Here is a 13,200-nt window from a genome sequence, read left to right as displayed (position 1 = left end):
TGGGGCAGCCGCAGCGGATCGCGGACCCATTGCAATCCAGCCGTTCTGCAAAAAGATAGGACGTGTTCTATCTTTTTGTGGAACGGAAGTACGTGACGAAACCCCACGGAAGCACTCCGTAGTGCTTCCGCGTGGTTCCCTTCCGCACCATTCCGCATTTGCGGACCCATTCAAGTGAATGGGTCCGCATCCGGAACGGCACCCGTGGATAGACGGATGCGCACAGTACAGGTGGTGCTGCCCGCATCTTTTGCGGCCCCGTTGCAATGTCGCCATGACTATCACTAAAATAATATGTGAACAGACATTAAAATCAATAGGTAAGTGTGCTATACGTGCAAAACGTGAAAAGCACACGTCAGTGAAAAACGGAAATGCGAACGAGGCCTTATACTACAACTCAGACACATCCAAGAAGGCCCTGGTTACATGGTGGCCTGCGGTCAAGAGCGAGCTGTGGTAACATTATGTCAGTATCGCAAAAGCACCCAGCTAATGATTTTCTTATGAAAACAAAAATTAAAATTTTTACGAACATTGAATGGGACTGAGGTAAGGGTGGGACCCCCAGCAATCAAACAATGGGCTGCACTAAGAAAAAGTCCTAAAAACTCCAATACTCTTGTATGCTGAACAATGATGAATTTACACCAAAAATTGTAACTCATTCTTCCTAAAAAGCCATGTAACATGAGCGCAGCTTTTCCCTCAGACAGCCCTACGTACAGAGCTGAACTAGCAGCTTTTCCGGCAGTGAGGGAGTTAACAGCAGCACTGTGTGTGTCCATTGAAAAAAAAAAACGAGGGGGGAGCGGAGGGGACAAGCCTGTGGGAGAGAACAGCCGCCCGACTTGGGCGGGAACTGCGCGTGCGTCACGTGACGGACGGGCCCCCTGAAGGAGGCGCGCTCCCGTCAGTCAGCTCTGGCGTGCACGCGCCGGCTCGTAGAGGTCTGCACAGTCAGGCAGAGCCAGTCGCCGCCTTCTACAGCCCGACACTTCCACTGGAGGGCTCCCCATAGAGTGTCTGCGCGCTCTGGAGAAATACCTCACAGGCTCTAGTACATTCCTGAGAGAGAGAGGACGCCGTCCACCTTTACGTCACCCGCTCAGGGCTGACAGTCCTCCCCTATGACGGATATTACACACCGTGTGCAGGCTCCCCGTCCACAGAAGCCCAGTGTCCAGACATGTGCTGCACCCTCCTGGCGCATGCTGCGAATTATCCTACAAGCCCTTGAAGTCTTTCCACAGCCCACACTGGAGACACTGGGGGCTGCAGGAGACTTTCTCCTCAACTATCATGTAGATGTCACCATGTAAGGTGTATGAGGGTGAGCACACTCTGGCCTGACTGCAGGTGTTTGGGGTGGGGTGGTGGGGGGGATTGGGCATGTTGGATTTCAGCATTGCGAATCCTCTGTTTTCCATCCTGGCAGAGGCGCTGGCATGCATGTATGTGCGGGAGTTGATTAGAATAAGGCCTTGTCCACACTTCCATGTCAGTGTCGCGTCCGTGAAAAAAAAACGGCTGCGTATCATCTGTGAAGGGTCCGTGTGTCCATTTTTTTTCCCCTCTGTGTCATTCATAGACGTTGCTCAGCTGAAAATGAATTTCAAAAGAGCATTTTCTATGTCTTCCGTGAAAAACGCACACACCACGGATTCCATCCATGTGACTTTCACAGACCCATAGACTTCAATGGGCGCGCTTGGTCCACATCACGGATAAAAGTAGTGCATGTCTCCGTGATTTTTTTTTTTTTTACTGACCCACGGTCAATAAAAAAAATACTGATGTGCGAACAGGCACATTTAAAGCAATGGGTACGTGCGCTGTCCATGGAGAATGCGGATAGCACATGTCCGTGAAAAACAGAAGTGTGGACGAGGCCTGTCAGCCGAGCGTTTGGAAGATTTATGGGAATCTCACGGACACGGTGCGGAGATTGACCAGCGGTGTGGATTTTTAAACCCGCAGCATATCAATTGTACAGATTTTACTCTTTGCAATGCAAGGATGAGATCGGGGGCGAATCCGTGAGAAAATCCAATCAGATTTGGTATGGAAACAGTGAAAAGTGCATGAAAATGGGCATGAACTACACTGCTGTGTGCATGTCCCCTGAGGTTAAGGGCCTCCTACACAAGCCGACAACATAATGTACAGTGTATAGCGGGGGGACAAACAATGGTAGCAACGACTGTTCATCCCCCATAAGTTTCCATTGCTATATTGTCGTTGCGCTCTCATTTTGGCCGTGTAAAAGGGTCTGTGTGGTGTGTCTGAACGCACGTGGCCAAGTTACACCCACATCAGCCACTGGCCTGCCGGATTTTGTTGTAAATTCATGCGGCCATTAGTTATTCCCATCTTGGACACTGGGGGCATATTGCTACAGGGAACACAACGCATGCGCAGCCGCCATCCATTCATTCCTATGGGAGCGCCGAAAATAGCCAAGCACCATTGAAATGGATGGGAAATGCATCATGCAACACTGCCGCCGCTCCATCCACTGGCTTTTTTTGCCACACCTATAGGAATGAGCGGAGGACGGGATCCATTCTAAGTAAGGCCTCTTTCACAAAACCGCATGGCTTTTTCATGGTTTTGCGGTCCGTTTTTAACAGTCATTGTTCCGTTTTTTGTTTCTGTACCATTTTTACGTTCCGTTTTTCCGTATAGCAGATACAGTAATTACCAAAAAAAAATTGGGCTGGGCATAAAATTTTCAATACATGGTTCCGCAAAAACGTAACGGATACATACGGAAGACATACTGATGCATTTCCGTATGTGTTCCTTTTTTTTTTTTTTTTTTATTTTTTTTTTTATTTTTTTTTTTGCGGACCCATTGACTTGAATTGAGCCACGGAACATGACTTGCAGGCAATAATATGACATTTTCTATCTTTCAACGGAACGGAAATACGGAAACGAAATGCATACAGATAAATTCAGTTTTTTTTCAAACTGTCGTGTGAAAGAGGCCTAAAGATGCGAGTCCCAGAGGTTGGACCTGCACCTATCAGACACTGGGCTATCCTAGAGATATGCTTTAATGTCCAAGATGGGTGGGCAGGGATTGACCTGCGGTGTGGATTTAGAAATTCGCAGTATGTTCATTGTTTATTCGGGTTTTCAGTGCAGATTTCACCCTTTGCAATGAAACATGGGGGCAAATCGGCGTCAACACCGGCACGTAAGGGCTCATGCTCACAACCATATCCTGCATCTGCGTCTTTGCGGATAGCATATGGACCTATTCATTTATATGGATTTGCTAAATAAAAATGAACACAGATGCCACCCGTGTGCTGTCCGCATCCGTATGTCTGTTCCGCAGGTTTTAGAAAATGTCATTTGTGTCCGTATTGCAAACAAGAATAGTCATTTCTAGTGATGGGAGTGAGAAAAATGCAGGATGCCCACAGAAGGTGTCCATATTTTGCGGATCCATGGTTTGCGGACCACAATACGGCCATGGTCGTGTTCATAAGGCCTAACTTGGCGATTTTGACATAGATTCGACTAAAATCCGCATGAAAACCTGTGTAAAAAAAATCTACATAAAATACACTGCCGTGCCTTAGGCCTCTACATGTATATGGGATCTGTGGGTGCACACCAGATAAGAATGTGACAACTAAATAGAGACCTGACCAAAAATCCAAAAGATTGCAATAATGTAGTATAAAAATGTTGCAAATAGTTTTTATGTATTTTGTCCAAATGCTATGCTGCAAGGTTGCAAGGACTTTCCCACCACTGACCCTTTCTAGAGGAGTCCCTTTGTCAGATAAGGCACAGTTCACATCTTTGTCATGGTTTCCGTATAGCCTTGCACGAAGCACCTGACGGACCTGATAGATGCTCAGCGCGCTGTGCTATATGTACACCATGACAGGACGCTGGCGGCCCTGATATAAGTTGGTGAGGGCTGTTGTCCATCATTATTTATTTCCTTGTTCTGCTGCTATGAGGGACCAAACTAATGGAATTGATGATGTGAGATTACAGTGGGGTCTGTTGGGTTATGTTGGCTGTCAGTCCCATCAATAGTCTTCCTATTAAATTTGACAGACTCCATACAGCGCCTCCAACACAGATGTGAACAGCCTGAAGCTGGCAAACACTAAAACAGGTTTCCAACCTTGGATACTAGTTAGGGGTTCCCCGAAAGACAGCAACAACAAGAGCTGTCATTGTAGAGTTATCAAAACTGGTGCTAAGGAAAACCGCCAAATAAATCAACTAGACTGATCCTTTCATTTTCCTAAGTAGCTTTGAAAAATGAAAGGTGGAAGCTTTCCTTTGCACCAGTTTTGATAAATCTCCCTCCATTGAGTTGTTCTAGAGGTTCCTCAGGAAGCCAACTTTTTCAGGGCTTCATCTGTAGTAAAATCGGAAATTACTGCACTAAAAGAAGAGCAACAAAAGATCACAATTGCAGAGGCAGTGCCTGAGGAAAAAAAACAAAATGCTTCTCATTTTGGGACCCATATACATATATATATATATATATATTTTTTAACAGCTCTAAATCTCAAGCATAGATATACTGTAAGGCCTCATTCACAGGTCAGTGTTTTGGTCAGTGATTTCCATCAGTGATTGTGAGTCAAAACCAGGACTGGAGCCTCCACAGACATAAGCTAAGTGAAAGATCTGCCCCCATAGGAGTTTCTACAGGGAGGCAAGGGGGGGGGGGGGCAATTGCCCCCCATAGGTTATTCCTTGCCCCCCCCACCCTGCTGATTCCCCTTTAAAACACTGGTCGCCGCTAGTACAGCTGCCAGGGCCATCTTTAACGCGGGGCAAAAGGGGCAGCTGCTCTTGGGGGGCCCAAGGCAGCTGCCTCTTGACCCTCGCTGGCCCCTGGTGATGTGGGGGGCGGCGGCAGGGCACAGGGAGATGAGCGCTTCCCTTGTGGAAGCGCTCATCTCCAAAGTCATCTGTATCGCCATCCTCAGGACAGCGTTCACTGTTCCTCTGATAGGCGCCGCCTGAGCCGTACAGCGCAGGACACAGGCCGGAAGAGGCCAGCCTGATGGAGGTAAGTATAAGTGTTTATTTTTTTTATATGGTACTACTACTGGCACATGACTGGGGGGGCATCTATGGGGGCACTTATTGGGACATGATTGGAGGCATCTATGGGGCACTTGTTACTGGCACATGATTGGGGGCACTTGTTATTGGAACATGATTGGGGGGCCTCTATGGGGGCACTTGTTACTGGCACATGATTGGGGGGCATCTATTAGGGGCACCTGTTACTGGCACATGATTGGGGGGCATCTATTAGGGGCACTTGTTACTGGCACATGCTTTGGGGGCACTTGTTACTGGCACATGATTGGGGGCATCTATGGGGGTACTTGTTACTGTCACATGATTGGGGGGCATCTATGGGGTACTTGTTACTGGCATATGATTGGGGCATCTACGGGGTACTTGTTACTGGCACATAATTGGGGGGCATCTATGGGTGTACTTGTTACTGGCACATGATTGGGGCATCTACAGGGGGACTTGTTCCTGGCACATGATTGGGGGGCATCTAGGGGGCACTTGTTACTGCCACATGATTGGGGGCATCTATGGGGCACTTGTTATTGACACATGATTAGGGGCACTTGTTACTGGCACATGATTGGGGGCACTTGTTATTGGCACATGATTGGGGGGCATCTATGGGGGCACTTATTATTGGCACATTATTGGTGGGCATCTACTGGCACATTATTTGGGGGCATCTATGCGGGAACTTCTTACTGGCACATTATTGGCACTTTTTACTGGCACATTATTGGGTGGCACTATGGGGGCACTTTTTTCTGGCACATTATTGGGGGCACTATGGGGGCATCTACTGAGGCCACAAAGAAGGGGTATTTTATATAGGGGGCTCAGTATAGGGGTATTTTATACTTGCAAATTATGGGGAACACTAAGGGCATCTACTGGGGCACTATATATGGGGCATTTTATACTGGTACATTATGGGGGGCACTAGGAAGAAGGGGGAGAGGAGCACTATGGGGGCACTATATAGTGGTATTTTATACTGGCACATTATGGGGGCACTATGGGGACATTAGCTCAACTGGGGGCATTAAAAGGGGGTATTTTTTGCACTGGCACATTATAAGAAGAATGGTTACCCCTGTGGGGCATTATGATTTGCGTTATTACTACTGGGGGTCTATGTAGAACATGTTTACTAGTATGGGCACTATGGGAGCATTTTTACTTCTGGGGCACAGTGGGGACATGTTGGGGGCACTGTAGGAGTACTATTACTACCATGTGTGCTCTAGCAGAGAATTATTCCTAATGGTCTGACTTTTGGGAGCACTATTACTGCGGCGGCCCCCTGGCACAGTATCAGCTTACCACAATTATTTTTGGGGAACGTTATGTTTACACTATTAGTATCAGGGGCACTATTTGCTGGTGCATGGTGATGGACCATGTGATGAGCACAGTGACGTCATCAAAGGTCTTTTAGCCAGGTCCTGAAGAAAGAAGAGGAGATCCGATACGCGATCAAGTGGATGGGGTGAGTTAAATTTGTTTATTATTTTTAACCCCTTAATGGACATGTTACTAAGCATTTTGTATTAAGAATGCTATTATTTTTCCTTTTAACCATGTTATAAGGGAAAATAATAAAATCTACACAACACCGATCCCAAACCCGAACTTCTGTGAAGAAGTCCAGGTTCGGGTCTGGGTACCAAACATGCCGATTTTTCCCACGTGCGTACAAAACGCTTTGCACTCGCGCAGAAAAATCGTGCATTTTCCAGCAACGCACATGCATCTTGTTCGGCCCTCACACGCGACACCCGTGTGAAAGAGGCCTAATGGAAATAATTGACAGAACACTGATGTGTGACTGATGCATAAGTCAGTCCTCCAGCCTCCCCATGATTTCAGAATATACCTGTAGTAAGTCCTGATGCACTGACATTAATGATGTCCTGCTCAATACTAAGGAAATCCCGAAAACATGACTGGCAGGTGGGCCGGAGGACTGGAGTTGAGAAACGTTCCTGTAAGGGCTTATGCACATGACCATTGGGTGTTTTACAGTCTGCAAATTGCGGATCTGCAAAACATGGATACCAGCCATGTACATTCTGCATTTTGCGTAAGGGTCGACGCACCGTCCTATCCTTGTCCATAATGCAGACAATAATCGGACTTATTCAGTTTTTTTGCGGAACGGCCATGCAGACATGGAATGCACACTGAGTCATTTCCATTTTTTGGGAGCCCCATTAAAGTGAATGGTTTCGTATATGGGCTGAAAAAAAAAAAACTGAACAGACACGGAAAAAAAAGGCTTTGTTCACACTTCAGTAATTTGGTCACTTAGTTCCATCATTTAGGGTCCATTCACACGTCTGTAGAATGGGTCTGCAATTCTGTGGAACAGGTTTCATTCTCAATGGGGACGGAAAGGATGCGGACAGCACGCATTTCCGGTCCGCGGCTCCCCAAAAAAATAGAACATGTCCTATTCTTGTCCGCAATAGCGGACAAGAATAGCCATTTCTCTAGGGGTGCCGGCCCGGTTTATTGCGGATCCGCAATACACAACGGACGTGTGAATGGAGCCTTATTGTGAGCCAAGTGAAGCTACTCAGAGATCAAGTGTAATGGAAACACCTGTTCTGTCCTCTTGATTCACACCTGGTTTTGGCTCACAATAAGTGACTTAGGCCGGGTTCACACATAAGCGTACCCGATCAGCGCGGTTTACAAGCGTGCTTATCGGGCGTTTACATACGTGCGAAGAAACAAACGATTGCCCCTTGTTGCGCGTTCCCGCTAGGTCTATGTGCTCCTGTACTTCTTGGGGCATAGGGCGTTTTATAGTGCGATCGTACGCGCTGTAAAACGCTCAGGTGAGAACCATGCACATAGGGAAGCATTGGTTTTTGCCTGTTGAGCGTTGTAAAACGCTCAAGTGTGAACCCAGCCTTAGATTATGAGCCTCATCGGGGACAGTGAGTGATGTCTGTAAAGCGATGTGGAATATGTCAGCACTACATAAGTGCGTATAATAAATTAATAATAAGTGCGAACTTGGCCTAAATGATATAATTCTGTCTGCCTTTAGCCACCGCTTGGTGAGACTAGGAGCAAACTTTTATTATAGAGTTCGCCATGAAAACCATATGCAGAAAGCTCCCTCTAGTGGAGGCTGCCAAGAGCCTGAATTGTTATGTTTTAAAGAACCCGGCCTCTGCTCCTGGGCTCTGAGAAATAACATGGTGGACCCCTAGATGCTTCATTAGCATACAGAGCACATGCTATTTGCAGGCTTACTGCAGGGAAGTGACATCAAAATCCGCAACACAGTCCGCAAGTAGTACGTGCGGATTGTGGTGCGGAAATGCAGAGAAAGCCACACGAAAATCGGTGTGACATTTCTGTTTTTGAAAACAGCACCCGTGTGCAGGTAGCCTACATCTACATCATATTAAGAAACGAATCAGCCCCTATAGGTAATAATGGTATTAATAACAGTAATACAATTTTGTGATAAGAATAATATGTATTCCTATGGGGCCTTATGAAATGCTGTGTGTCCAGATCATTTTATGTGACGGCCAATGCCAAAAAACACAACCGTGTTGCATCTTTTGTGACGGCCTCACAGTCGTGTGTGTTCAATTAAATCACTTTAGGATTCAAATTAAAATGGTATACAATATTATTAGACTGAAATTTTACGGGATATCGCAATAAGGATTCCTCTTTATTACCTTAAAAAAGAAGGCTCCAATCCGAAAAAGTATCACAAGGCATTGCATGCGATATCTCACCGTGGAGGACCACTAATGGGATGAACCTATACAATTAAAGCCTCATTCACACATCAGTGTTTGGTCGGTGATTTCCATCAGTGATTGGGAGCCAAAACCAGGAGTGGGGCCTCCACAGACATAAGCTATAAGGGAAAGATCTGATCCTGTTCTGTGTATAGAGCCGCACCTGGTTTTGGCTCAAAATCACTGATGGAAGTCACCAACCAAAGGCATAATTGTGATACATGAATCATAGAGAACAGTGTGTTACAAGCTTGGTAAGCTGCAGCTCCTATAGAACCAAGCATCTCAGCGTCTGAACATTTGGCTGCCGCTTCATAACCCTATGGGAAGTGTAATTAATATGGATGAAGCAATGACTGGAGCTCTAATCCACTGCCAGCCCTGTGTATGAGCTAACACTGTACACTCACTGCACTCATGGGCTTGGCCAACACGGTTTGGATGCAGGACAGCACAGTGGGCACAGGATGAATTATAACCACTGCAACTAGTCATCACTCAGACACAGGAGAGCACGCTGGCAAGAAACAAGCTCCACTGACGATACTAGGTCTTGGGAGTGGTGGTTAGTGGAAGGCACCCTGCACCTCTATGTGGTTAGCTTTCCCAAACTGGTCTAAAATAGTGCTGCCAGCAAAATACTTTCTAGGCTACAACTAAACAAGCACTATCGGAAAGGCTCTCTCCCTGTGGTCTAGTCTCCTTCATATACAACTGATGAATTACTGTTGGGATATAATTGGCCTTGTTTCAGTAATGTTCTAAAAAGAGGAAGAGGTGTCATTGTAATAGTCTGACTCAACTTGGGTGGTCAGAGGCCTTCCTGCCCCCAATTTGTTTCCTTGGGTGCTGGAAAAGCTTGAAAGCTTTACTGGCTTTAATTTGCATGTCCTGGACATGTACATCAGGTTTTGGTAATGTCCACAAACCTTTAGGACATATAGCAAGGAAAGACATGACCATGGTGTCTTCTTCATGTGAGGTGTGAAAGATAGATGGTAGAGGTGATCAGTCAACACTTATCTACGCTGGAAGTAATGATTCATCAGGATTTATGCATCATGGCTAATGACCGACAGCATGGGTCACCATCACTGCTACATATGGCTACAACATGGTGAAAGCACTAACATGGAGTCTTCTACAAGCAGTACTGCATTAATCTTTTATGATGGTGTCAGTAATACTACAGGATTATTGCTTCATGTATGTTAGTTCTACAGCAGTGTTCCCCGACCTGAGGCTATCAGGGCATGATCAGAGTTGTAGTTTTGCAACAGATGGAGCACCACAGGTTGAAGATTGTGTTCTAGAGGTTAGTATGCGTCTGTTCCTTGCAAGCTAAAGTCACTAGTACCATAAAACACTTCTAGTTGTAGAAGATTACATTTTTGTCAGGTAATTAATTGTTAGATTATTTGTCACCATTTTTACAGTTGTCTATAGGAAACTACCATCAAATCGACAACTAGGAGACCAATGGAAGTCACTGACTTCACCTGGAATGAGGCAGACAAGTCTGTGGTCATTTAGCATTATCAATAGACACCATCCATTAGTAAATCAATGGAAACCATGGTCCAGCAATTACTCAGAGGTTATGAGCGCTGAAGAACTTCATAGCAGATATATTTACAAGCCATGGTTTCCTGCAACTCCAGCTTTTTAACAGCACCTGTCCTTTTCTTGGAGGTATGCAATTTTCCAAGCTGTTAAATAACTTCCACACACTTCAAGTTACTACAGAACATGTGGCTCTTCATAGACAACTACTATGGATTTTCACAGTTTCAATGCATTTACACATAGATGCATTACACTGACAATTCTTATTTGTCAATAACCACCGCTGATAGTGGTGTAACACCTGAAACCACCACTTATATTGGTGTAACACCTAAAACCACCACAGATAATGGTGTAATACCTGAAACCACAGCTGATAATGGTGTAACACCTTAAACCACCGCTGATAATGGTGTAACACCTAAAACCAGTGCCGATAATGGTGTAACACCTGAAACCACCACCGATTACGATGTAACACTTGAGACGACCCCCGATAATGGTGTAACACCTAAAACCACCGCCAATAATGGTGTAACACCTGAAACCACCGCCAATGACGGTGTAACACCTGAAACCACGGCTGATAATGGTGTAACACCTAAAACCACCGCCAATAATGGTGTAACACTTGAAACCACCAATGATAATGGTGTAATACTTGAGATGACTCCCCATAATGGTGTAACAGCTGAAACCACCGCCAATAATGGTGTAACACCTGAAACCACCGCCAACAACGGTGTAACACCTAAAACCACCGCCAATAACGGTGTAACAGCTGAAACCACGGCTGATAATGGTGTAACACCTAAAACCACCACCAATAATGGTGTAACACCTGAAACCACAGCCGATAATGGTCTAACACCTTAAACCACCGCTGATAATGGTGTAACACCTAAAACCAGTGCCGATAATGGTGTAACACCTGAAACCACCGATCACGGTGTAACACTTGAGACGACCCCCGATAATGGTGTAACACCTAAAACCACCGCCAATAACGGTGTAACACCTGAAACCACCGCCAATAACGGTGTAACACCTGAAACCACGGCTGATAATGGTGTAACAGCTGAAACCACCGCCAATAACAGTGTAACACCTGAAACCACGGCTGATAATGGTGTAACACTTAAAACCAGTGTCGATAACGGTGTAACACCGTAAACCACCACTGATAACGGTGTAACACCTGAAACCACAACCGATAATGGTGTAACACCTGAAACCACCACCGATAATGGTGTAATACTTGAGATGACTCCCTCCCCATAATGGTGTAATAGCTGAAACCACCGCCAATAATGGTGTAACACCTGAAACCACCACCAATAACAGTGTAACACCTGAAACCACGGTTGATAATGGTGTAACACTTAAAACCAGTGTCGATAACGGTGTAACACCTGAAACCACAACCGATAATGGTGTAACACCTGAAACCACTGCTTGCATTTTCCTTTTATGAAATCATAATATACAGTTTGGGAGCCTGTTATCAAGATACTGCATTTAGTGGCCCAGAGGTCTAAGTGAACCAGCAATGGCCCATAGCAGAAGAAGACCTTTCATGAGACAGATCACTGACACAGTGCAATGCTGAGAGACACGATCCCTTTGACTCTCTGCTGGAGTAACACGTTTATTAGAGATATAAGCGTGAGAAGTGAATGGCAAGTAAAACAATTCCGCTTCATTGTATGTCTCTTTCATACAGCTAATCCGGTTTACACATCACGCCTACATAATTCAACAGGACTTTCCACACTGAGAGTATAAAAGGTGTAATGTGTGTGTGGGTGATCTAAAGATGAAAAAACTAGGAAGAGGACATTTCCAGCTCTCCGTGGTCTGCCTGTCACTCTTCTATCTGGGAGTCTTTCAAGGGGATTTGATTTCCAGCCTGTGCTCTACAACAAATTCCCAGATCATAGACATCTGCACAATTACTATATCAGCCTGTGACAGCAATTCGATACACCTTTCCTAAAGCAGGGTCATCAAGAAGTGCTCACGCAAGAGTCCTTATATAAAAAATATATATATATCAAAATCCATGATCAGGAATTCTAGCACAGCATTCCCGGAGAAAGGACACACTCCTCACTATGGAAACTGGGTACAGTCAGGGAGGTTTACTGCATGGAGCACTTGTAGTTTATATTACACCATGCCCTTTCCAAAACTCTCCCTATTACACCACATAATCCCTAGTCCCAGATCTTGTATCCACACACACAAACACTCACCCTGCCAACCCTTCCCTGCCCTCCCTCTGCTCCTCAGCAGTAGCAGGATCACAACACAGCCAGTGACATTTGCCAGCAGCATCCCACTCCGAAGAGTGATTCCTGTGATTATCCCCCATGCAGGACAACTTACCATCAAGCCCCTTCTCTCATGTGCTAAGTCCCAGTGAAATGGAAGATGATATTATCCCTGTATCCTTGAGACCATCAGGAACTGAGAGTGTAATAATCCTTCTGGTGTGCAGGCATTCTGCAGAGTGCTGGAAGCTCTCACAATTACATGACTGTTTCTATTAAGCAGCTCCATCGTCTTCCATGTGGGTGGTCTGCCTCTCAATAGGCAGGACCTGTCAGCGTCACGTGACTCCCAGAAACAAGAAAGAAGAAGAAGAAACAGGGTGACCTTTTTAATACAATAAACTTCTACAAGAGAAGGCAAAGTAAAGCCCTGTAACATGTTCTGTGCGCCAGCCTGGCCTTGCAGGCAAACATCCTGCTCTCCCTCCTTTCATCTGCTCCAAACTGAT

At 45.6% G+C, this 13,200-nt stretch overlaps 1 protein-coding gene across 1 annotated transcript in view; it reads right to left on the bottom strand.

Annotated features, from left to right (window-relative positions):
• The window catches only part of PTCH1 (patched 1), a 92,024-nt gene extending 79,106 nt beyond the window's left edge, over positions 1-12,918 (bottom strand). Inside the window, exon 1 of the mRNA XM_044273482.1 lies at positions 12,807-12,918. Coding sequence (XP_044129417.1) covers positions 12,807-12,809 — 3 coding nt within the window. The 5' untranslated portion in view covers positions 12,810-12,918. The remainder of the gene's footprint in view (positions 1-12,806) is intronic.
• Between the last annotated feature and the right edge of the window lie 282 nt (positions 12,919-13,200).

This window comes from Bufo gargarizans, chromosome 1 (genome assembly GCF_014858855.1).
Source record: "Bufo gargarizans isolate SCDJY-AF-19 chromosome 1, ASM1485885v1, whole genome shotgun sequence".
Classification (NCBI taxonomy): domain Eukaryota; kingdom Metazoa; phylum Chordata; class Amphibia; order Anura; family Bufonidae; genus Bufo; species Bufo gargarizans.
The sequence above is the reverse complement of the archived record's forward strand: the minus strand, read 5'-3'. Positions and strand labels throughout refer to the sequence as shown.